General features: G+C 35.6%; 4 protein-coding genes and 1 non-coding gene across 5 annotated transcripts; 1 reads left to right on the top strand and 4 right to left on the bottom strand.

Annotated features, from left to right (window-relative positions):
- Window positions 1-868: 868 nt before the first annotated feature.
- LOC106448181 (probable serine/threonine-protein kinase PBL24) lies at window positions 869-3400 on the bottom strand. The gene is made up of 5 exons (XM_022696228.2): window positions 2591-3400; window positions 2231-2421; window positions 1933-2122; window positions 1406-1806; window positions 869-1295 (listed from the first exon to the last, which is right to left on the bottom strand). Exons 1-5 carry the CDS (start codon window positions 2682-2684, stop codon window positions 1017-1019), a joined length of 1155 nt encoding a protein of 384 aa, XP_022551949.2. The 5' UTR covers window positions 2685-3400; the 3' UTR covers window positions 869-1016.
- A 2279-nt stretch (window positions 3401-5679) lies between these two features.
- LOC125608492 lies at window positions 5680-5785 on the bottom strand. Its single transcript, XR_007339383.1, has one exon. It is a non-coding gene; the product is annotated as a small nucleolar RNA R71 (small nucleolar RNA).
- Window positions 5786-15601: 9816 nt separating this feature from the next.
- On the bottom strand, window positions 15602-16653 carry BNAA04G07010D (uncharacterized protein At4g13200, chloroplastic). The gene is made up of 3 exons (XM_013887486.3): window positions 16354-16653; window positions 16088-16242; window positions 15602-16000 (listed from the first exon to the last, which is right to left on the bottom strand). The coding sequence occupies exons 1-3, from the start codon at window positions 16547-16549 to the stop codon at window positions 15746-15748; spliced, it is 606 nt and encodes a 201-aa protein (XP_013742940.1). The 5' UTR covers window positions 16550-16653; the 3' UTR covers window positions 15602-15745.
- Window positions 16654-17711: 1058 nt separating this feature from the next.
- LOC106448180 lies at window positions 17712-18635 on the bottom strand. The gene has a single exon (XM_013890105.1). The coding sequence runs from the start codon at window positions 18633-18635 to the stop codon at window positions 17712-17714; it is 924 nt and encodes a 307-aa protein (XP_013745559.1).
- A 1606-nt stretch (window positions 18636-20241) lies between these two features.
- Window positions 20242-26167, top strand: LOC106445845 (putative pectate lyase 14). The gene is made up of 7 exons (XM_013887485.3): window positions 20242-20423; window positions 20529-20591; window positions 20696-20752; window positions 24508-25150; window positions 25454-25557; window positions 25638-25776; window positions 25858-26167. The coding sequence occupies exons 1-7, from the start codon at window positions 20347-20349 to the stop codon at window positions 26077-26079; spliced, it is 1305 nt and encodes a 434-aa protein (XP_013742939.1). The 5' UTR covers window positions 20242-20346; the 3' UTR covers window positions 26080-26167.
- Window positions 26168-26432: the final 265 nt, after the last annotated feature.

Raw genomic sequence — 26432 nt, 5'->3', positions numbered from 1 at the left:
GATTCAGTTCGGTTACGGATGGGTCATGTCGGGTCCAACCCCAAAATATACCTAAAAACACATAGAAAATACCTAAAAATATTTAAATACTCGAAAAATATGATAAATTTTGTCTAAAATCTGATCCAAGGACATGAAAAATATCCGAAATTTTATCTGATTATCCGAATTATATTTTTGAAAATCTAGATTTTTATCCGAAATCCAAAACCATACCCAAAAACTAAGATTTGAAACTTAGAAAAAAAATACACATTATACCAAAAATAAACTGAAACACCCATATATACCTAATATATACTAGAAGTTTCAGACTTTTGGGTACCCCACTCGGGTCTCGGGTTCGGGTCGGGTCGGTCCAAGAAAATGTTGATTGTACGAGAATCAGAGTTCCCCTGTTTGTTTACGGGAATTCATTGGACTTTCCGATACAACAACTCAAAAAGAGCAGCCGTCCTTACCGGTGAAAGTCATTCCAAATAATGTTTTTCTTTGATCCGCGGGTCTTTCACAACAAGACCCGCATGTCTTTCACAACAAGACCCACTAGGGTAAAAAGATCAGGTTGATTATGGATTGGGTCAGGATTTTTTGGGTCGATTTCGGATCGGGTCCTCGGGTCCGGATAAAATGTCCAGTCCTAACTGCAAGATCTGCTCATATAGATTTTTTTATGTTTGTTTTTCTATTCTGATTTAAATTTTCATACCACCTGTTTGAATAATATAAGAGTCTTTAGTCTCAAAAAATATCAGATTAAATAGTGTCATTTTATTTACCGTTTCATCAAAATATCATATTCTAAGGGAAAATATTCAATTTTAATTTATTTTGGTAAAACTCTATATATATCATGGCTTAAACGGCCAAAAAAAAACATGGCGTGAATATTTAACTATACAGTATTATTTATATAAATAAATAAATAAATGAAAAGAAAGAAAATAAATAAGTTTCGAAACGTTTTGTAAAAGTCTTTATAGTAGCAAGTTCACATCTCTTTGTCTTGGAGGTGACTAATATTGAAGCAGGTCCTCCACTGTTTGAATTTTACCAGACGAAGGTTGAAATTTTAGGACGCTACCCGTGAAACCAGATGATGAATCGGTTTCTGTACTCATAAAACTTAAGGCGGTAACGACATCGCTGATTAATGGTCGAACTATTGGTTCTTCATGCAGACACATTGCCGCTACTGCTATAGCTTGGTTTAGACTTTTTTCCGGGAACTCGCCTCGAAGGAGTGGATCAGCTAGCTCCGGGAATCTATTTGGTTTTCTGAAAATCGGTTGTGCCTAAACCACGGTTATAAATACATAAGTTAAATGAACCTCAAGAAATGCCAACCGGTCAGGTTTGTATGAATGTTAAGTATGTATAACTGTATAAGTGAAAAGAGAGTTACCCAAGTGATAAGGTTTTGCTCATAACTCGGTCTCGTTGTGTCAATAACACGTTTACCGGTTATGAGTTCCAACAACACGACTCCAAAACTATACACATCAGATTTAACCGTAAGGTGACCGGTTTTCTGATACTCAGGAGCACAATAACCGTAGGTTCCCGTAACTCGGGACGATGCATTTTGTGTGTCACCAACCGAACCAAGTTTTGCCAAACCAAAATCTGATAGTTTTACTTCGAAATCTCTGTTGAGCAGTACATTCGACGATTTAAAATCTCGATATATCACCGGAGGGTTTGCCTTTTCGTGGAGATACTCAAGCCCTTTTGCAGCTCCTAAGACTATCCTTATCCGAGTGTTCCAATCCAATGGTTGTTGTCCCGGTGCAGCATCTGGTTTAACTAGATCATAAAGCCAGTCGGTTATACATATAAGTTTCAGATGTAATACCTTAATCGCAGGTTCAGTCCGATTTCAATATATACAGCAAACAAAATAAAACGGTTAAGGGATTGACAAGAACATACCGAGAAGATGATCTTCAAGGGAACCAAGAGGCATAAACTCATAAACAAGAAGTCTTTGGTCTCCATCAACGCAATATCCAATAAGATCAACAAGATTGGGATGATTAAGAGTACTTAACGCAGAGATCTCTAGCAGAAACTCTCTGTTCCCTTGTAATCTATTTCGATCAAGTTGCTTCACAGCCACCACCTAAATTCAACAATCAACAATGAATAAGAGACTCTTGTCTTTGTTTCTTCAGACAAAGTTCCTTTGTTAATAAAACAGCTCTCTGTTTCTTAGTTTCTGTTTTTTTACCTGTCCTGTTTTCTCCAGCTTCCCTTTGTAAACTCTCCCGAACCCTCCTTCTCCAATTAAGAACTCTTGCTTGAAACTATTTGTAGCAGCCGCTAATTCACGGAATGTGTAACTCTTTGCCTCAATATTGATTGGTGATTCTTTGCTAATTGCCACTGATTCCCATGAAGTTATTTGTCCCCTATCATTCCCTGTTAACAGATTTAGAAAATTATAAAGTGAACCTGAATGAGCTTTTGTAATCATTTTTGAACTCTTTCATTTTAAAGACTTGGAACCAATCTTTAAAAATAAAGAAGACAAAAAGAAACCACGAAACGAGCGGACTCATTAAGGGGCATTTTTATGAAGAGAGCTTACACTGAGGGTTCTGTTGTTCATAACCAGCAACCATGGATGAGCCTTCATTCTCCCTACTTTTGCTGTTCGTGGTTGACCCCAAGAAACAACTCATTTCTACAAAGTTTAAAACCTAAGCTAATTCTTTGTTTTGTAGTTTTCCAGAGGTCAGAGGATCACTAGTTTATTCCTATAAACTTCCATTGTTCCATTGCGTAACTATCCTTGGGGTATATCTCGCTTGCTGCTGATGGGTTTTACAAGAAAAGCATAAAGTAAGACAAGAACCTTCAATACTTGAAACAGGTTATTAATCCTCTCGTTTATTTAGTTCTGCAGATTTTGGTAGATTGGGTTTCGTTATTAGATGATTTTAAGAAGGAAAATTGTTTTTATGATGAAGCAAGAACGACAAAGACAACCTCAGGACACGATGTGAGAAGGCTGTTTTCCGTTATAAAACCGCCTTGTACCTTCCCTTGGTTGTAGAAGTTAATAAAACAGAAAATCTTTGGTGGGATTTTCCAAAAATAAATTATGATTGTTTTTACCAGATCCGAATTTGTTGACATCTCCTTTTAGATTTTTCGTGTTCTTTTTTTTTACGTATTTTCTGAAAGACATCTGACAGATGCAATAAATAATTCGACCAACTACAAAAAAGTTGGCTTTATTAGCTGTGGAGATCAGAACTGCTGCTAACTTAGATTTTGAATGTTTCATGAGAATCAAACAAGCCTATTCTACCTCGTTGGTGCATGAAAACAGTAAACACATATTTCATTTCTCCTAATCTGTTAATTTCATACACTTGGAGCGTATAATAAGAACACAAATACAAAAACTGGGCTGAATAACCAAAATAAATATGTATAATTTAATGTATATTCCTTGGAACGAAGGTTAAGCAAGTGACACCGGTAAAAACATGTTATAGCTATGATTTATTTTGAGACTATGTGGATCCTAAAACTAATTCTAGATATTTGGTAGTGATTGTACGTAAAAGATTGATATCTTGCATATTTGCATTGTTTTATCCATTCATCTATGAGCATTTTTATCATATAGATTAGGATTTAGCCATGTCTAGGTCGCATTTTGCATTCATTGTCCTTATTAGGTGCTGAAGTGTGCCATGGAGTGATTTGAGATGTTTGGGAGCATTGTGATCCAAAAGGGGGGTGAAAGATGAGCATGGATGGAGCCTTTAGAGAAATCTTCTGTTGCTAAGATTTTGTGAAGACACAGCAATTTGAGTTAGCTTTCTAATGGAAGTGGTTTCAAGTCATTTGAAGATGTAATGAAGGAGTTATGACCAATTTACTAGAGACATATCCACCCTGTTCGAGCATCCTGGAGCGACCTACCGAGGTCGCTCCCAGCCAGAGCAACCAGCCAGAGCGACTAGCTCAAGTCACTCCCAGCCAGAGCGACCAGTTCAAGTAGCTCGCGTTTTGACGGGGCGAGACACGAAGAAACGCGTCGGGAGCGACCTCCTGGAGCGACTATGCTAGGTCACTCCGCGTGTTTTGCTTGGACGATTTTGATGTTATTTCAGGGGCCTTTTGGTCATTTGTTTTGATGTTTTACACTTTCTAAACCTAAGTTAAATACTTTTGTAAGCCATGGAAGGCAAATAATCTCTTTTCTAGAGAAGAACTAGTAAAAAACTTCTTTTGATTTAGATTGCATTGATTTCATCTTGTGTTCTTGTTGATCTCTTATCTATTTCTCTACATGATTAATTTGAAATCCAATATGGGTTTAAGAAGAATCATGGAGATTAGTGAGTAATCACCTTTTGAATTCATGGGTTAGGGAGATCAAGGGTGATTAGGTTAGTTCTAGGATGTTTTAGTGTAGATCATTCTTGTTCCTTGCTAGTAGAGTATTCATAATGCATCTTATGAGTTGGCCACTTAAAAGTTGATCAATAGGCATTTCCAACCCGAAAGGTGTTTGATGAAACGCCTGAGACAACTCTCCTAGGCTTTTAGTATACTTTGCCAAAGACATTTGTTGTTAAAGATGCTAAGATAGCTAATAGACTTGTTAGTAATGATTGCTTTCATATTATTCAACCAAAGACATTTGATGTTTGAGATATGTTATCAAATGAGCATTCATCTAGACATAGAGCTTGCTTAGAATTGTGTCTAGGCTTAAGGTTGATAGTTTGATTGATCATTTGCCATCCTTAGTTCGATACTTGATCACCCAAGGTCTAATCCCTATGCCCATGAGTTCTCTTTTCCCTTAGTCAAGAAAGTATCATTCTCTTATTGCTTTCTAGTATTAGTAGTAGTTTAAAACTCATCTAAATCATTGGTTACAATTAAATTAAGTGGGTACTTGCATTCTTGGTGCTTTGATATCCCTCAGAACTGGTTCGACAATCATTTATACTACAACATTTGTCTTAGGAGCCTTGAAAACTCCTAACATCAAATTGGCGCCGTTGCCAAATTCTGATTAGATTTAAACATTGAGATTTAGTCACTTGCTTGAGACTAAGTCATTTTTATTTTCTTTTGTTACTGATTCTCTTTCTTCACCTCCCTTTAATCTACAGGTGTATGAACTTGAGGAGCAGGGATCCATCAAACCTAGTTCCAAGAGCTGCAGACATCAGAGCTTTAGAGAGAGAGTGTGCTAGAAAGAGAAGAGAAGAAGAGCAACAGGCTCACTTGCAGAGATTGGATACTGATATGGGAGACATACCTCAAAACCAACAGCGAGCAGCTCGACCCATTGGCACTTACGACCGCCCCAACATTCATGGTCATAGATTGGAAATCCGAGCACCCGCTGTGGCAGCCAACAACTTTGAGATCAAATCAGGACTTCTCAACGTGATCGAGAACAACAAGTATCATGGCTTGGCTCTAGAGGATCCATTTGATCACTTGGACAGGTTCGACAGCTACTGTGGGTTGTCAAAAATCAATGGTGTGTCTGAAGATGCCTTAAAGCTCAAGCTATTCCCTTTCTCTTTGGGGGATAAGGCACGTCAATGGAAGAAGTTTCTACCCAACGACTCTATCACCACTTGAGATGACTGCAAGAAAGCATTCTTGGAGAAGTTCTTCTCTACTTCAAGAACTGCTAAGCTGGAAACGAGATTTCCAGCTTTCAACAGAAGAACTTGGAAGGCTTCAGTGAAGCCTGGGAGAGATTCAAGGGCTACCAAGCTCAATGCCCACACCATGGCTTCTCTAAGGAGAGCTTGCTGAGCACATTATACCGTGGTGCTCTTCCTAAGTACAGAGCCAGACTAGATACAGCTAGCAATGGGTTCTTCTTGGGGAGAACTGAGGAGGATGTAGAAGAGCTGGTTGACAACATGGTAAAGAGCGATGCAGTCTACAGTGGAGACCACGACATAGGCAGTAGAACAGATGATAAGCAGACGAGGAAAGAGATCAAAGCTTTGGAAGACAAGATTGACCTACTCATTGCTGAAAAAGCCACCCAAGAACAGCTGAAGTTTGTTGGTAACTCCAAGCAGAAAGATCTACTTGCTGTCAATGAGGTTGAGGGTTTGGAAGATCAAGAGGAGTTGTGTTTCATTAACAATAATGATAGCTGGTACAAAAAGGAGCCCAACTTTCAGTACAACAACTACCAACAAAAATCCTATCCAAACAACCAACAGAGTGCTTATCCGCCAAGAAACAACCAGCAAGGCAGCTATCAGCCTCAGCAAAACCCCTCGTCTGGTTCCTCTGCTCCTCAAGAGAGCAGCACTGATACATTACTGAAATAAATCTTGGAGTCTCAGACTAGAAGTGAGAAGCATGTTGGTTATGAGTTGAAGAACCTTCATTCCAAGATTGATGGGAGCTATAATGAGCTCAACAACAAATTCTCACACCTTGCTTCTACAGTCAAGAATTTAGAGAATCAGTTTGCTTCCATGAACACTCACCAGAATCGCCAGCAAGGATCTCTACCTGGAAAATCTGACCAAAATTCCAAGGAGGCCAAAGCTATCACCCTTAGGAGTGGTAAGCAGTTACCTCCTAGAACCCTCACCAAGGATACTGAGAAACTAGGTGAGGAGGTGGCCATCAACTTAGATGATGATGTGGTAATTGTTGATGAGAAGACCAATGATGAGATTTTGGAGAATATTATGGAAGCTAAAGGTAAAAGAAAGGTTGGAGAAGAGAAGAAAACAATACAAGATGGTGAAGTTGTTACTCCAGCAAGTGAAAGTTCTTTTGTTCCTCCTCCCTATGAACCCAAGCTTCCATTCCCAAATAGATTCAAGAGGCAGCTGCTAGAGAAGTACAAGGCTCTGTTTGAGAAGCAAATGAGTGAAGCTCAGGTTGCAATGCCCATCATTGATGCTTTCATGTTGATTCCTCAATACAGCAAGTTCCTGAAAGATGTTGTAGCTGCAAAGAAGAAGGAGATGGAAGGCATGATGATTCTTACCCATGAGTGCAGTGCCATCATCCAGAGGCTTGATGTTCCAGAGAAGTTAGAGGATCCAGGATGCTTCACACTGCCTTGTGCTCTTAGACCTATGGTATTTGAGAAATGTCTTTGCGATTTGGGAGCTAGTGTCAGCTTGATGCCTTTGTTTGTTGCAAAGAAGCTTGGATTCACTCAGTAGAAGAAGTGTAGACTCTCTCTGGTGTTAGCTGATCGTCCAGTGAGGTACCCTGTGGGCATCTTAGAGGACCTCCCTGTGAAGATTGGAAGGTATGAGATACCTACAGATTTTGTGGTGCTTGAGATGGGTGAGGAGGCTCAAGACCCATTGATTCTAGGAAGACCATTCTTAGCTACAGCAGGAGCTATTGTTTATGTGAAGGAAGGCACGATTGATCTCCATTTGGGTAAAGAGAACATCCTCCACTTTGACATCAAGAGGAAAATGAGGAAACCAACTGTGTTCGGGCAAGCCTTCTACATTGAAGAGATGGACACTCCTGCTGATGAGCACCTTGAAGAGTTACCACCTGAGGACGACGAGGAGGGAGCATCTCCCTCTACTCATTCCCCATAGAAGGTAACCCACCACACTCCCCTCTATATACCATTTTATTTTTGCATATTAGTCTTATTTTCGGTATCTCTCTCTCTACTTGACAACACAGAGACTGTGTAACTCAAGTTTGGGGGAGGTACCAAGTATTTGATCATGTTTGCTTTGATGTTGTTTCATTGAGTCATGCATTGCATACCTATTTGCATATTAAAAAAAATCAATCATTTAGTTTCCATCATTTGCATTTGTAGGAGAGTCTAGAGCATATAGGTTGCATTCACTTGCATTGGAAGCAATGATTTTAAATGCCTTGTAAAGAACACTACGTTGCACCTGAGTAGCTTTTGCACCTCTCAAAAAGACTTGTATGTTTCGAGCATTGAAAACTCTTCCTGAAACTTGTTGATTGCTGAAACTCAGTCTTTGAAGCCAACTACAACCTTATTTGAACTGAACGAACTTAATGCTTCTTGCTCATGGTCCCTTGTGTACTGAGTCATGGCTATACACACTTGAGTTGTCACATCCTTTATGCCAATCTTATTTTGACAAACTCTAGTGGTAGACCACTCCCAAAACTTTTCCCTCCTTTTAAGCTTTCATTGTTTGATGAGTGAGGCCTTCTTCGGAAAGTCTTACATGTGCACATGTGCATAATGTTGAGAGTATCGGGAACGACAATGCTTGATCTGAAAATGTTGCATACCTATTTGCATATAAAAAAAAATCAATCATTTAGTTTGCATCATTTGCATTTGTAGGAGAGTCTAGAGCATATATGTTGCATTCACTTGCATTGGAAGCAATGATTTTAAATGCCTTGTAAAGAACACTACGTTGCACCTGAGTAGCTTTTTCACCTCTCAAAAAGACTTGTATGTTTCGAGCCTTGAAAACTCTTCCTGAAACTTGTTGATTGCTGAAAAAAAAAAAGAAATGACTCTTTGTGTTTAAGTGAATTGTCTTATTGGGATAAGTAGAAAAACCTCTAGCTCAAGTTATGAAAAGTCTTGACCCCCATCTCAAAAAAAAAAAAAAAAAAAAAGAAAAAAAAAAGAAAAAAAAAAGAAAAAGGGGGCTAGCAAAGTTGTTAGGAGCTAAGTAATGTTTTGAGGTTGTGGAAAATCCCTTGTAGATTTCAAAGAGAAGGAGTTAAAGTTCTTAGGATCTTTTGGTGAGTGATGTGAGTTGGGTTTGACATTTGGGAATGATTGTGTAATTGTATGTTTGGGAAAATGGTAGAACAATGGAGATTGAACATTGTAAGCATGAGTTGATCCATTTCTTAGATATATTATGTGCAATGTCAAGGCTACTTGTTTCGAGAGTAAACCACCTTAAAGATCATATATTTTGAACCTCTTGACTCACTTGAATAAAAGTCTTCCCTTACCCAACCAAATGACTTAGACCAACTGACCATTTGCAAGAATTCACCTAATGTTTTGTGCTTAATGAATGTGAGAGTTGGTTGATCTGAATGTGTGGATGCTTGATGATGAGTGTAAGGGAAAAAAGAGTTGAGATAGGCCTAGAGAAGCTAGAGTGTAATAAGAGAGTGTGCTAGTTTTGTTTGCTAGTTGTGTTTCTTCTGGCTATGAACTCCCACCTTCAAATATCTCTCCCTATGAGTTCTAGAAAGTTCACTTGTGGACAAGTAAAAGAACAAGTTTGGGAGAGTTGATATCTTGCATATTTGCATTGTTTTATCCATTCATCCATGAGCATTTTTATCATATAGATTAGGATTTAGCCATTTCTAGGTTGGATTTTGCATTCATTGTCCTTATTAGGTGCTGGAGTGTGCCATGGAGTGATTTGAGATGTTTGGGAGCATTGTGATCCAAAAGGGTGTGAAAGATGAGCATGGATGGAGCCTTTAGAGAAATCTTCTGTTGCTAAGATTTTGTGGAGACACAGAAATTTGAGTTAGATTTCTAATGGAAGTGGTTTCAAGTCATTTGAAGATGTAATGAAGGAGTTATGACCAATTTACTAGAGACATATCCACCATGTTCGAGCATCCTGGAGCGACCTCTCAGAGCGACCTACCGAGGTCGCTCCCAGCCAGAGCGACCAGCCAGAGCGACTAGCTCAAGTCACTCCCAGCCAGAGCGAGCAGCTCAAGTAGCTCGCGTTTTGACGGGGCGAGACACGAAGAAACGCGCCGGGAACGACTATGCTAGGTCACTCCGCGTGTTTTGCTTGGACGATTTTTATGTTATTTCAGGGGTCTTTTGTCATTTGTTTTGATTTTTTACACTTTTTAAACCTAAGTTAAGTACTTTTGTAAGCCCTGGGAGGCAAATAATCTCTTTTCTAGACAAGAACTAGTAAAAAACTTCTTTTGATTCAGATTTCATTGATTTCATCTTGTGTTCTTGTTGATCTCTTATCTATTTCTCTACATGATTAATCTGAAATCCAATATGGGTTTAAGAGGAATCATGGAGATTAGTGAGTAATCACCTTTTGAATTCATGGGTTAGGGAGATCAAGGGTGATTAGGTTAGTTCTAGGATGTTTTAGTGTAAATCATTCTTGTTCCTTACTAGTAGAGTATTCATAATGCATCTTCTGAGTTGGCCACTCAAAAGTTGATCAAATGTATTTTCCACCCAAAAGGTGTTTGATGAAATGCCTGAAACAACTCTCCTAGGCTTTTAGTATACTTTGCCAAAGACATTTGTTGTTAAAGATGCTAAGATAGCTAATAGACTTGTTAGTAATGATTGCTTTCATATTATTCAACCAAAGACATTTGATGTTTGAGATATGTTATCAAATGAGCATTCATCTAGACATAGAGCTTGCTTAGAATTGTGTCTAGGCTTAAGGTTGATAGTTTGATTGATCATTTGCCATCCTTAGTTCGATACTTGATCACCCAAGGTCTAATTCCTATGCCCATGAGTTATCTTTTCCCTTAGTCAAGAAAGTATCATTATCTTATTGCTTTCTAGTATTAGTAGTAGTTTAAAACTCATCTAAATCATTGGTTGCACTTAGATTAAGTGAGTACTTGCATTCTCGGTGCTTTGATATCCCTCAGAACTGGTTCGACAATCATTTATACTACAACATTTGTCTTAGGAGCCTTGAAAACTCCTAACATCAAAGATTAAGAAGAAAGACTACGTGAACAACAATATTTTCAGAACAAACGATGTAATAACACTCGAGTTGAAGAAAATGGATTTATATTAATGTTTAAGGTATTGTACAAGGTATCTGGATCACAAATGAACTGAACTAAGCAAAGGTTGTAAACAAAAGAGACAAAGTTGAAAACAAAATGGATAAAGTTTATGAAGTTGATGTTCATCGTGGTAATCTAAGTCTTTGAATGTCCTTCCATTTCCTCTCTTCCTTCTTTTATACTAATTCTTGTTGGCAAATGCTTGCCTTGTACATTGACGATCCTGAGATCTCTAAGGCATCTCGCTTGTTACTCGTTAGCCCCGATGATTCTGGAGGATACGCTAAGTCTTCTTTCCATTTTACATGTGACCATGCCCAAGACAATATGTTCTCCATGGTTTTGCATTGGTACTTAGTTATCTATTTGTACAGGTCTGTCAGATAGAAGGCCCCTCTTGAAGGCATACATAATGGTTGAGGCGTTACATCCTGAGATAGATACCTTCTCCTGGTTGAAGCGTGCTATATAACTACACAGGGGCTCGGCCCGATGCTGAAAACTTCATAAAGGTCACCAGCTGTCTTTTCTAGATTCATGCTCTTCACAAACTGCTCCACAAACTGGTCGGTCAAGGTTGCGAAGGAATGTATCGAACTGTTTGACATGTTTGATATACCATAGCAAGGCGGACCCAGTCAGAATCGAACCAAAACTCTTGCACCTCATGGCATTCGCTGCTTGTACAGAGCCACATGATTGTATGGGTCATTGGTGCAGTAATACATTCAATGTTAGGGAAGGAGAATTTCCTTGGCATCTATATTAAGGTGATCATATCATCCACGAAGGGTGCCAGCATAAGAATAATGAGCACTTTGTCGGATTGGGGAGCGACACACGGGAGACTCTCAATCGTCGATTGAATGGCTTCGAAATTCTTGGAGAAGACCTGCTCGAGATAGGCTGTCATCACGGATTTTTTTGCTACTACTGCCTTTTGCATCTCCTCGTCAGTATCTGAGTCAGAATTATCGTCTGCATGGTTCTATTGAATTCATCATATAGCATTGATCCTAATTGTCAATTCTTCCCTCGATGGTGGAGCATATCTGGTGGCATTGCCTCCCTCAGTCGGAGTTCCTAGAGATTGCATGGGTCGAACCCAGGTGCGGAACCGTCGCTGCTTGTTCTTTTCGTATGAAGAGGTGAATTTTCTTCTCGAAGGATTAAGTTTTCAGCTGCAAGTTGTGAAAGATTTTCCAAGCTTTGCTCCAACAGCTTGGAGTGCTCGTTCATCGTGTCCTTCAAGACTTGAACCTTTGAGAGGAGTTCATGATTATCTGTAGAAGTGTTGTTCTCCCAAGTTCTGTGTAACTTGGTGACTTGGTTTTGCAAGGCTTCAATCCGAGCTTGCAATTCAATTTCAACTGAGGTGGCCGAAAACTGCTCGTTATGCTCATTTTGCGTCATCGTCACGTAGTTTGGATTACCCCTCCTTCTAGAGCCAAACTGTTAGGATAAATATGTGAAGGTGCATTTGAGGCACTACGGAACATATAAGCAAGTAAAGAAAAGCAGGAAAAGAGATCAAAATAGTGTTTTATTGATCTTTAGAGCATGAACTTCAATGATTGGTGTATAAATCCTAGTTTCTAGCCGTCTATCTCTAATATTTTATGTGTATTATGGTCGATTTTTTTTTAATGGTTTGGGTCCTCTTTATATATAGGTAGTTCATAGTCAGCAATTAGGTTAGAGACTTCCATATTTGGAAATAAAGGAATAATCTCCTATAGTGAAAATCTTTTATTTTACCCAGACACAGAGACGAAGTCGAGTTTGAAACGGAATTTTCTCTAGGCCTGATTCAGAAAGCCGCGTCTTGTTCAGAAACATGAGTAATGTTTTCCTGAATTATTTATTCCCAACAGTCCGCATGCGAGGGTGTATCTTAGAACAAGGTTGAGAGGCAGAGCCAGTCCTAGTAGTTAGGTGGCGGGAGCCATTCGAACCCACGACCTAGAACACTTACAACACCAAGCCAAACCACTAAGATACAAAGAACTTCATGTCCAAATGTGGCCGTTTAAAATCATAATATTTTGCGGCCGGAAGCACAAGCTTCATTGGCTTCCTTCCAAGGCAGGCTTCCATTATCGATGGACTCGACCTATTCACTTTGATGAGTTTGATGTCCAATAAGGATAAAAGAAAAACGGTGTAAGGAAAAGAAAGTCGGCAAACAAAAACAAATAACCTATTTTCTCTAGTCTAAATACCATAGAAAATCTGTCTAAGAAGACATGAATCTCTATAATATGATTTGAGAAGTCACTTTCATAGGTGTCGCGTTCACGTTAACTCTCACGATGGTTGATTACATTTAAACTACTATTACTGAATTTTTATTTAGTTTCCTTTTAAGAATTTTCCAAATAAGATATTTAATAAAAAGGAAACATTTATAAAGTTTAAAAAAAAATAAAAGGAAAATATGTGTATAATATGATTTCATTAAAAAGGATAGTTCACAAAATAGAAATATTCCATTTAAAATATTTTTAAATAATATAAAATATACTTTTGAAGTAATAAAATATTTCCTTACATTTATATTTTCTTAGATGAAAATATATATTTGCATATAATGTGATTTCATAAAACAAGATTCACACACATAATCATATTAGGAAAAGAAATATTATTTCTTTTAAATTATAATTTTAAACAATACAAAATTTTATATTTTCAAAGTAATAGAAATAATTTTATATAGCTATCTATTTTCTTAGATGATTACATAAACATGTATATCTTTAATTGACTAAAAATAGTTTATAATTAGTATCATTGAAATGTTTTATTTATTTTTCATATATTTAGTTGACTATAATATCTTTCAATTACAGAAAAAATCTATAAATTATATTTTACTAATATAATATGATTTTTAAAATACAATCATCCAATTTTTATAAACTGCTTATTTTTAAGAGATTAAAACTAAAAAGAAATAACAGTAAATATCTTTTGATCAAATAGTTTTAAAATATTTTAAAATAACACAACACTATATACTTTACGAGGTAGATATATTATATTTAATCATTATTAAAATTATTTGTTTTATGTTTGTGGAAATTAATATGACTATAATTAAAATACCAAAGCAAATCTGAATACTTATTTTTAAGATTATTTAAAATAAATTTCAGTTTACCATTTAATAAATCTAAGGCATAAAATTATTTAGAGTTTAAAAAATATTTTAATTATTGTAAATATTGATATGTGTTCATGGCTTCCAAAAATGTATCAGTTACTTATGTATGTAACTTCTTCATATTGATCATCGCTTTATATTTTGGTATTTTGTTTTTAAAAAATCAACATATAGTTTTAGAAATATTATGAAACTACATGCACATTTAAGCGATAATAAAATTAATTTGATTTTACTTAATAATAATAAAATAATTATACTTCAGTTTCAATTTGAAAGAATATATGTAACTCAATATACTCACAACATGAGTAACTCGACTAATCCAACTTATATCGAAAATCATAGATTTAAGTAAATATAAGAATATATAATTTTATAATAATAAATTATTTTATAAATGTAAATTATAGGATGACTCAAAACATATCAACAAATGAAAATAAAATATTAACCAAATGTTATAATTTAGTTCTTTTGTAAAATTTATATATATGCATGAGATTGTAGAATATTATCGTTATATTAATTTACGTAATTTGGAATCAGATACTTTAGTTTATTTTATATTTAATTCTAAGTTCAGTATATCTTAAGTTATACATAATTTTCCTCAAATATATTTACATATCTAAGATACCAACCAACGTAAATGCAAATAAGAAAATTAATCATAATTTTAATATATTTAAAATAAAATAAAAATTATAGTTGAATTCAGAGAAATAGTTGGAATCTAATATATCCAAATAATAATTAAATCGACTATTAAAAATAACAAAACCGAATAGATATAACATATCTAAAATCATTTGTCTAATTAAAGTAATATAATATTATTAATATAAATTATATACAAATTTAAAATTAAAAATAAATAATAATGAATTATCATAATAGATTTATTTTATAAATATCTATATTTGTGCATGAACACGAGAAAACCATCTAGTATTATATATCAGACATGAGTGACAAGAATAGAACAATACGTGGTTTCCTTAACTAGGCTTATTGCCTATTATATAGTCGAAGAATCGTCTTCCAACGACCTTGGTTTTGTTATACCAATTTCAATACATTCTTGTAATCGTTTAATTATATTTGGAATACAAGTCTTTCAAATAAGCCATCATCAAATTCTTGCTATATTTATATACCCCGAATTCAGATTCAGCATAAAACTCTTACCTCCGGAAAGAAACGATCCAATTCATCAAGATACACAATGAGTATTGGATTGCACTTCTCGACAAATCTAATATCTTTCGTTATTCTAAGTGGTTATTCCCCTTCCTTGTATTTGAAGCGAAATCCAACGTGCTAAATGACTGCAAACTTAGATGTCGAGCTTGTCTCCATCACAAGAGTTCTTAAATTCTATGTTATAACATTATCTCAAGGGATTAGCTTGTATACACTTTTCTTGTCTACAGAAACACACTTTGACAGCCTGCTTCTTTAACCTTGTGGGGCTGAGCTTTTTTTTTTTTTTTTTTTTGTGGGGCTGAGCTTTGATTGAGTCCCAGCACTAGCAGGGCTTATAGAGCGGGTGAGTGATGGGTCGAGTGTTCCAGTCTCCCGTCTTTCACGAACTCGAACATCAACCTATTGCTTTTTCATGTACAAAATTCTCAACGTTGCAATTCATTTTGTTACTTGCCCTTTTACAAATCCACATAAATTAATATCAAGGTTATTTATTCTCAAACATCATTTTAAGTACATATATCAACGAAGATGTTCTCAACGGTTTCAAACAAGTCGGCATCTATCACCAGATCTTGAAATTGGTCTAGGAACAATCGCTTAGACACTGTCTTCGTCTTCGTCGCTAGAACTCGAGCTATCCATATCGTCCCCCATTGAAGATCCGGCGAAACCAGACAGATTTTCATCATTTCTTATAGCCTTGCTTTCAACGATCGAGGTAGGGGTTACAACAGAGGCAACAACACCAGCAGCCGGCTTTGTGTTTGTGGATTCCGGTACGAGTCCTTGTGCCTCCATGGATTCTCTAGCTGCTCTTTCCTTGGCTTTCTTGGCTCTTTCAAGTACCTCTCCCTGTGAATGCATATCAAAGTATCTATCAACAATCAATCAAGGGTCTTTTTTTGTTAATGTACAGTTGTTTAGACTTTAATGAGGTACCTGAATCTCTTGAACTTGCTTCTGTTGCTCAGCTTGAAACCTCCCAATGTTACCCAAAACTTCGCCAACAGTGGACTCAATTCGCTCGTTGATAACCTCAGCTAGTGCCTTTCCCAAAAAGAAAGCATCCAACACGTTTCTGTTTTCGTTTTCACCTTTACCCAAAATAAAACATATTTTTATTTTATCGCCAACAGTACAAGAATCAAACCCTAAAGATAATAATTGCAGAAAGAAAGCTAAAAAAAAATCAAAAAGGTTCTCACCAGAACCTGTACCTCCCTTCCCTTTGCTGCAGCAATTGCACTTTAAAGAGGTTCTTTGAACCTCACCACTTAGTCGCGTCCCGCGAAACTCAAAATTGGAACGAGGATTGGGGAAAACGAAGCAAACACGAGAAGGTTGATGATAGGCATTGGAGAGAGAGGACGAAGAAGAAAGTGGAATCGCGTAGTTGCTCATCTCTCGCTCGCTCAACTCTCAACCCTTCCAAGCTCCGATTGGTTCTCTCTCGTCGTCCTCGTCTAAGGATGTCTAACAAGATCTGGATTCGAGTTAAACTGGGCCTATAAGGCCCAAACAAGATAGTTTTGACATATATCTAATGATAGTTTTTGAAAATGACAATAGATATGTCAATAGCCATGTTTTGGACAATCATCGTTTAAAACGGTAGATATGTCAATAATGATATTTTGACAAATAACACATGTTTTGACAAATAATCTTCTACTTTTTGGAAATTTTCTGATTTTTATTTAATTTTCTGAATTTTATTCAATTTTAGATTTTTTAATTTAAGTTTTTGATTTTTAATTTAAGTTTCTGAATTTTATTTAATGTTTATTTATTTTTTATTATTAATTACATAATTATATTTTGCAAAAAAAATCGAGACATTATCGTTTTTACCTGTACAACTGGTCAATTTGTTTCTTGATGAACAACATTTGCCTCTTAAAACCACTAAAACATTCCATCATGGACATGTATATACTTTCACCTCCTTCCTCATCTATGCTTAAAACCAACTGGACTGTTATCTTGGTAGGTAAAGGAACTTTGGAGCCAAATATAACCGAAGACCTTTGCGAATTGACCACATGACCAGAAGCATCACCAGACAGTTTTAAATAATTTAAAATCTCACCAGCCTCCTCTGCGGTTGCTTTGCACATCAGCAAACTAAGCAGACTTATTTGTGCATTTTAGATTCACCTTTCAATCAATAAAAAGCATACATATGTATTTTCAGTAAAAGAGTGTTCTTTGAGTGTTCTTTAGATTCTAAGTGTGAGATATATTAGAAAGCTATAAAGCTCGTGGTTCATAGGTTCATTGAGTGATTCAGGAGCCTTGAAGATCACAGGTTGAGAGAGTCAATAAAACTCACAAATTGAGAGAGTCAATCATCAACTATCCATCATCAATCATCATCTTCTATCCATCAAACCATTCCATCCTTTATCTCTTTAGTTTTTGTTAATTATTTTATCATTCATAATAAACTCATTGTTCTTCCTTTATTTCAGGTTATCTTGGATATGAAAGGACAGTAGTTCATCCATTAACCACCTCCATCTCTACCGATTTCCCGACCATCGCCATTTCATCGACCATCTCATCATCCTAGCTTACGCGGATGTATCAGAGAGTCTGGTTTACTCTTCCCACCATTCTCCTTTAGTGTAAGCGAACTTGCTGCAGTGTTACGACGATTAGGCACTGCTTTCACGGCTTGAGCCTTTATCTTCCAAGATGGAGGCCTACAACGAGACATTTTCCCCACTCTTCTATCACAGGCGGGAGGATCTAATGATGTTCCAACTTGAAAAGACGTAGAGACAGCAGAGTCAGAGCATCCCACCATTGCAGAGAAAGCTGAATCCAATTTTTCATCCTCAGAATGAAACTGAGTTTGTATTGGTAATGACTGAGCAGCTCTTGGGATTTTAGATAGCTTCTCAACCGAATTATTTTTAGTATATGAGAAGACATGTCCCTTGCCCTTATCCAAGTCAGAAGTGAGTCTAGTAAGAGTTGCCACATGCAATTTTCCTTGATCAGCAAGTGATTGTTTCACTAGAAAGATGCTTGCATGGCGTTCTGCATCATCAGAGTGTGAAACATATAGCATATTCATCATCTGTTCCTGTGGAGGTAGCTCAGGAAAGAGCTGAGGGAAGCCTGGAGGGCCATTAGTAAGAGCGTTCTTCTGACTACTTTCCACCTTATCAGATAAGGAAATATGCATAAGCTCAAGCCTCGGATCAGACTCCTTCAAAATCTTGGGGCCCTTCATGAGAAGTGGACACTTCAGTTTCTCGTGGGTGAGGCAGAGGCAGTGAAAACAACGCTTATGGATACGCTCATACTCGAACTCAATGTTGACCGTAACTCCTTTTTTTAACAGCCATTTTATGAGAAGCTTTGTCGATTTCTTTGTTTCAAAAGATACCAGAGCTTGAATGTAGTCTTTTGTATGGAAGATCTTTGGATCATAGGCAATCTCCACTATTGTGCTCGTCTCCTTGGCCAAAGCATACATAGTGCCAAAGTAAAGAAGTTATTTGGAATATGTCTAATATGAACCCACACATCCATATAAAGGAGAATGTCTTTAGGAAGATCCAGATTCCAGCAAACAAGAGCCATAGCCCAATGATTATAGAACTAAGGTATGTCATTAGGGACGGTCTGGAAGTCTTCTTCACGCTGGAATATGAACTGGAACTTATCTTGAGAGAGAGAAATACCACATACTCTCCCATACACATACCATGCTGTTGGCATGTACTCAATCATCTTTGACATTGGCTGGAAATCCTGTTAAGGAGTCTCCCCAACAGGCTTGTGGTGTTTTCATCAAACACCTTGAATTTCGGTTTATCCAGAAGGGTTAAAAGTTATTCTTCATCACCTAGCGACATTGATTTGAAGCTTTGATGCAAAGAATTAGCCATAGGAACACACGGAGAGAAACAAAGCACTAGTAAAAGCCAGCGGGGATCGTGAGTCTTGGGAAGAAGGTCAGAGCAGATCAAAGAGAATTTTCTCTCTGCAATAATACATAAAAATATCATCAAAGAAAGGAAGGAGGCCAATTAGTGGTAAGAAAGGGTAAAAAAAAATTGATTAGGAGGAAATCTTATGAAGCAAGATAGGAAAGTAGCGGAGGAGAAGAAGTCAAGAAAATATACTTTCTAAAACAATTTTAAATACAGTAGCAAAAAGCAGGGATGGGGATTCATTCTATGTGTAGGAAAGAGGTTTAAAAAGATAATAAGAAATACACCGGAACTCGTCCAAAGTAAAGAGAAACTAATATAAAAATTTCTCTGATAATTTAACTGTAAATCAATCATAACATGAAAGTTAGATAACATATTTTCAATATTATGAATGATGACCTGCGGGATTGACCCGTAAACCATGAAGAAACCAGAGAGCATATTTTCCTCTCCTGCAACTACAGCAATGCCATTTGGAGCTTCATCTTTGCGCGATTGGATCCTCTTCGTCGGGCTTTTCTGACTTGGGAAGAGCTCCTGTCCTGGGTACAAAGCCCCTCTGCCTCAGCACCAACAACGCTCAAGAAGCTGGCCACTCAATCTCTCCTCTACAACGTCTGGAGGCAACGTAATTCAGCGGTGCATCTCTCAGAATTCTGCCCAACCCAGACGACCTTCAGCTACATCGACAGGGAGGTTCGCAACACGATAAGTGCACGAAGACATAGGAGAAGCTTCAAGTCTCTTATGCAACTTTGGATTAGATAACTAAATGTTTCCACTCTAACTTTTTGTGACTACCTTGTTTTTTCTTTCTTTTTGTCAAGGTATCACATTTTAGGCTTGTAAAACCTTAAACCTTTCATTATATGATATTTACAATTTAGCAAAAAAAAAACTGTTTAGCTATGCAGGGTAGACATGGACATATATACAAACCGTAATACATGGCGGATCAATCCGCACGGCCCATAAGAAAATTGAACCCGCTACGGATTGGACTATTTGGATGCGGGTTGCCCGTGTGACCGCGAGGTAGAAGACTCCGTTAAAAAGAACCGCGTCACCATCAAAACAATTCTTAACGACGCGTCAAAAAATAATATAATTAACAGACTTACATAGTTCCTTCGCAACCTATTTATATATATATATATAGTCTCATCACCCCTCTGATCTCTTTCATTCTAGATATATTTCTCTCTCCCGTTTCACAGAGAAGAGAAAAAGCTTCAGCAATAGCCTACAATGGTGATAGCAAGAACATTGTCTTCAGTCTCAGCAACTTTGATCATAATTCTAACACTCCTTGTCCATGTAAATGGGTAAGTTAGAGATTCCTAAATTTCGATATGATCTTGGATTTTGTGTCTATCACTCCCATAGAAATTCTTATATTTATGTTGTCTTTTTGTATCATTACAATGTAGAGTTCAAGATACAAAGGAGTTAAAACCTGATCAGAGCTCAAGAAATACATCAATGACTGATTAGTGAGTTCTCACTTCATTTTTTGGGCGTAGATTTAATTCCGCTGTTCAGATTGGATCTATTATATTAAAGAAGTCCCTTTGCATGCTCTGTTTTTTTTTCTCAGTGAATGGCATGAACACGCCGTAAAAGACCCAGAAGAAATAGCAGCCATGGTCGATATGTGAGTCTCTCTCTCAGTAGTTAGTATAATATATATATACACTATATATACAAAAGTCGAGAAGAAAACCCCTTTTTAGATATATTTCGTATTAGTAACGTTTCAGATAGTCTTTTTTTTTTTTTTGAATTACACGTTTCAGATAGTCAAACGAGGTGATGCTTTAACTTAAACTTATGTGTAGGCCACAAGAAAAAGAACAATATTCATAGTTTCCTTTGACTACTAGTTAGTTAAATTTTCTAGTGTAGTGTGTTAGGTATATAACATATGAAAATTTGTTCTCACCATGAAAAATTTCCTCATTATAGTGAGGCATAATTTCCTTTGACTACTCGAACATATGTGTAGGCCAAAAGAAAATATTCATAATTTCGTAATAGGAGATACTATTTTTAAGTTTCTGCGTATTGAGGAAAATATAAATAAACATGTGAAACCCTTCTGACAGAAGAACAGCAATTTTATTGAATAAAGCCACACACCGTGATTCCCATTTATAACTCACTATTCCCTCCTAAGATCCACCGACGCCCCTTGTATTAATGTTTGCATACATGCATATGTGTAATTTATATATATATATTGTCTTATTTTAATAGAGTTAGTACACAACATTATATTAATTTTAACGTAAATTAGAAAATAGTAATGAGGATTGATGTTTTATATTATCTTTTATTTTTGTAAAAGTGAGGATCAAGGGGTTTAAACTATTTTAGTGTGAGTAGAAGAGGCACATTATTATTCACGATAATTTTGACAAAAATATAGGTTTTATTTTATTAATGAACGCAATATATCACTTTAACAAGTCAAAAATGTTATTCCGTTGCAAATCTCTTAAATAGCACATAAAAAAAATTTATGATAAAATAACAGATAAAAATTCTACAAATCTAATTAATTAAAAGATAAAATGACTATATTATTCCAAACCCTGAACACTTACCATAATCTATCTTTAAATACTAAACTTTAAAATTTAATCAGTTAACTCAAACTTCAATATAAAATGAAAATATGCTTTTAACTTTAATTAATGTTCTGTTGTGAAATTTTCTTTTGTGTGCTATTTTGTAAAAATGTGTTTTAAAACAATACTATGATATTTATCTTCCATTTTATATACCATTAAGAACATTTATCGAATTTTCACTTTTTTTTGAAATAATTGTACTATATACTTTAGACATTGCTAAAATAATACAAAATGAGAGATCAGTAATTCATTAAAACCAGCTTTGTATTTTATATGATGATTCTGCCAAAAGAAACTTCATCTAACATCAACTTTTATGCCATTAGATCTTTTAATTATTTTTCTTAGGTGTTGATAAATTAAATGTATTATGTAATAAAATTATGCAGGTTTTTATTAAATAGATGTCACATGAAAAAAAAAATGCTAAGATAAAATTATGTGCCCCTATAAAAAAGTTAGGTACCCCTAAATTATTAATTGGGAAGTAAAAATTATTCTTAGGTGTTGATAAATTTACCTTTTCAATATATTTTATTTTTTCATATAGAAAGTGTGACTAAATATATATATATATATATATATATATATATATATATGTTAGAGTAAATATTTACTCTAAATTCAGTTTTTACTCTCTTTTGAGTTTTTTTTTGTCAATTAAGTTTAAAAGTTTTCAGCTACTTTACTGTAAATTTTCCTTCACTTTTTATTTTATTTTTTTCAGCTGCCCATTTATACTATATCAAATAGAGTAAATTTTTCTTCCACTTTGAAGAAGTGAGAAATTTCACTAATTTTTAAAAAAAATATTTCCTCTCTTTTTCACTTCATTTTTCACCAATTATTCTGTTACTAACGAGTCACACTCTGAATCTGGTACCATAGGTTTTTTGCATTTAGTGTTGCTCAAATAAAAAAAAAAGGGTCTGCAATTAGTCACGGAATTATATAGACAAGTGACCAAAACGTTCTGTATGGGATCGTATCCCATGAAATATAAGAGTATTCCTTATGCTAGACGATATTTAATCACCCACGTGGACCCACCTCAGCAGTACATCAAGTTAAATACAGTACAATATTGCTTACTTCTATTCGTGTCTCCCCTAGCTAGCTTGACTTTGTACACTGTCTATAGTAGTATGGGCACGGATCGGATATCCGGTTTTTGAAGGTATTTGTATTTGTTTCGTATGTCATAGATATCTAATTTTTTGATTTGCTTTGCTTTAAAAAAATACGGATATTCAGAAAAACGAATATCCAAAAAATAAATAGATATTTACTGATATTTACGAATATCTCATATGATTTGATTAATACAAATAATCTTAAAATTTTGATACAAATTTGTTTTGTAAAATATTTTTTTGCATGATATATATGATAAAAATTAAAAGAAGTAGTGAATTTATATATTTTATAATTTTTTGAATTTAGTTAACAATTATAATAGCACAAAACTTAAGAAAAAATTTATAATTGTCATAAATGTGTTCTCTTCCTCTTATGTAATACTTTTATATAAGTAATAATGTGAATAGACTTTATCAAATCATATGTTAAAATAATAATTATACAATTTTATATATTAAAAACTTTAAATATAATTAAGATATACATGTATTTATATATTGACGGATCGGTTCGGATATCCGCTTCCCAAAATTTTAATATTTGTGATTTGCTTTGATTTTAACGGAAATTGATTTTTAGTATTTGGTTTGCTTCGAAAGTTTACGGATATCCGGAAATTTCGAATCAAAACGAATAACAAATCGAATCGAAACGAATTTAACGGATAAAATATCCAGCCCTAGTCTACAGTAGTAAATTAGTAAACCATGTCGGTCTCATGAACGAGTAATAAATCGAAACTAGAGCTTGACCCGCGCACCCGCGCGGGTGTTAGTTTTTTATAAATGAATATTTATTTGTATAAGTGATAATATATATTTTAAAATTTACCCGTTTAATTTTTTTTTAATATGACATTTCTAAACACAATAGTTTTATAGTTTGTATTGAGTAGTTTTATTTTATCATGTAAATCCTAAATTATATCATCTATTTATTTAGAATATGACGTGTAAAGTCACACAAATGTATTTTTATTTTTTATGGATCAAAATTTTATGATTATATATAATAAAATTGTTGTATAAACTGTTTTTATGGATCACAATTTTATGACTATATATAATAAAATTGTTGTATACTATTTATTATGTATATGTGGAATTAGTAAAATAATTACCGTATAATGTATGTAATTACGAAATGTATATATGAAATTAATTATTTTCAAACACACATATGTATAATAAAAAAGGAAAAGACAAAGAATATTAAAAGTTAGGTTTATTAATTATTGTTACCATGATTTTTTAGTTAGAATTTGATTTTGGAAATACATTAATTGAAGAAAAAAGACAAAAAACCTAAAAGGTAGGTTAATTAATAACTTCAGTGGCATGCCATTGTAAATATAGTGGAAAACTAAGGGATAATCTAATTTTGTACTCCTCTTTTAATAGATTAGATAGATAGATAGTTGCATCATACTAAAAAACAAATATGTTACATAAAATAACGAGATAGAAATGGGTGGTCCGTGGTCTTGGGGTAATACGTTATCCATCTCAAAACTGTACAATAAACATCTGTTTAAGATCGCAAAAGAGAAAATCATGGCTCAATTTGATAAATCCGTAACTTTCATCCTCTTTTTGTAATTTAATTAAATTACATTTCATGAGAAAACCTGCAGGAAGATACGAAACAGTACAGAACGTAGGAGGTTAGGCTACTTCTCCTGCTCAACCGGAAACCCAATCGACGATTGTTGGCGTTGCGATAAAAAATGGCATCGCCAGAGAAAGCGTCTAGCGAGTTGCGCCATAGGATTCGGACGTAACGCCGTCGGAGGCCGAGACGGACGTTTCTACGTCGTCACGGACCCATCGGATCATGATCCGGTTAAACCTAAACCCGGTACGCTCCGGTACGCAGTGATACAAGACCGACCGCTATGGATCGTCTTCAAGCGCGACATGGTCATCACTCTAAGCCAAGAGCTCATCATGAATAGCTTCAAAACGATCGATGGTCGGGGCGTGAACGTGCACATCGCTGGTGGAGCATGCATTACGATTCAGTACGTGACGAACATCATCATTCACGGGGTTAACATTCACGACTGTAAGCGTACTGGTAACGCCATGGTTAGAAGCTCGGAGACGCATTATGGTTGGAGAACGATGGCTGATGGCGATGGGATCTCGATTTTTGGGTCGAGCCATATTTGGATCGATCATAATTCCATGTCCAACTGTGCTGATGGATTGATCGATGCGATTATGGGATCTACTGCTATTACCATTTCGAATAACTATCTCACTCACCACAACGAGGTTAGGTTATTTCTTTGCTTCTTGTGGCTTACGTTTCGGATTAACTGAGATCTTAGGACATGCTGGTAGTTATATGGCCGCCCTAGGAACTTTTCATACAGAACTTAAAAACGGTAATGAAGTTACTCAATTTGTTTTCTTCTGCTTCTGATTAGCAGATGGGCTGTGCTAAAAATGGTAGCACCTTCCTTCATCTAGGGTCTTTGGCCTTTTCTCTTGATCAATAAATGTAGATCAAGAAAGTTGACGTACTTTTATTTCGCGGTACATTCAAAAGCTAGCTAACAAAAGATGACAATGCAGGCTATTTTGTTGGGGCATACCGATTCCTACACCAGAGACAAAATGATGCAAGTGACCATTGCATATAATCATTTTGGGGAGGGTCTTATACAAAGAATGCCAAGGTTGTTCATCTTTATTTCCTCCTATTGGTTAATTGGTATCAGAATGTTGTAGAGTTCTTGAATCTTTGGTGCTATTCCAGGTGCAGGCATGGATATTTCCATGTGGTAAACAATGATTACACTCACTGGGAAATGTATGCAATCGGTGGAAGTGCAAACCCTACAATCAACAGTCAAGGAAATCGATTCCTAGCCCCAGGAAATCGTTTTGCTAAGGAGGTATTTTGATAAATCCCCTCGGTTAGATCAGCTTTCTAATCTCGAAAATAAGACATTGATTAATATTTTTTTTTGGAGCAGGTGACAAAGAGGGTAGGTGCAGGGAAAGGAGAATGGAACCAGTGGAACTGGAGATCACAAGGAGACTTATTGCTCAATGGTGCTTACTTCACTTCATCTGGAGCTGGAGCTTCTTCAAGCTACGCTAGAGCCTCTAGTTTGGCTGCTAAATCATCTTCCCTTGTAGGTATGCTTACCTATAGCTCTGGTGCCCTGAAATGCAGGATCGGTACGCCTTGTTAATCATTTGTATAACTTTGGAACCAAAACTGAACACATAGAAACGATATGAAATGGGAAAGAACAAAGAAAAAGAACTCGTTTTTCTTCATTCCCATGTTTTTGACTCCAAGTTGTAGTATAGTAGTACAATATGCTTTCTTCTCTCACAATATATTCTTCTATAAATAGATTGCTTAAGATCAGAAAATTACTACTTTTTATATGCTTTCATTTATTTGTGCGATATTTCAAATCAGAGAAATCAACCTTCGACACAAACAAGAAGTTTCTCCACAATTGTTGAGATAGGCTCTACCAATCAGTTCAGCCATAATGTGATTTATCAGCCATAAACAAACGATTTTAATATTTCT

Source organism: Brassica napus, chromosome A4, assembly GCF_020379485.1.
Source record: "Brassica napus cultivar Da-Ae chromosome A4, Da-Ae, whole genome shotgun sequence".
NCBI classification, from domain to species: Eukaryota; Viridiplantae; Streptophyta; class Magnoliopsida; order Brassicales; family Brassicaceae; genus Brassica; species Brassica napus.
The sequence above is the reverse complement of the archived record's forward strand: the minus strand, read 5'-3'. Positions and strand labels throughout refer to the sequence as shown.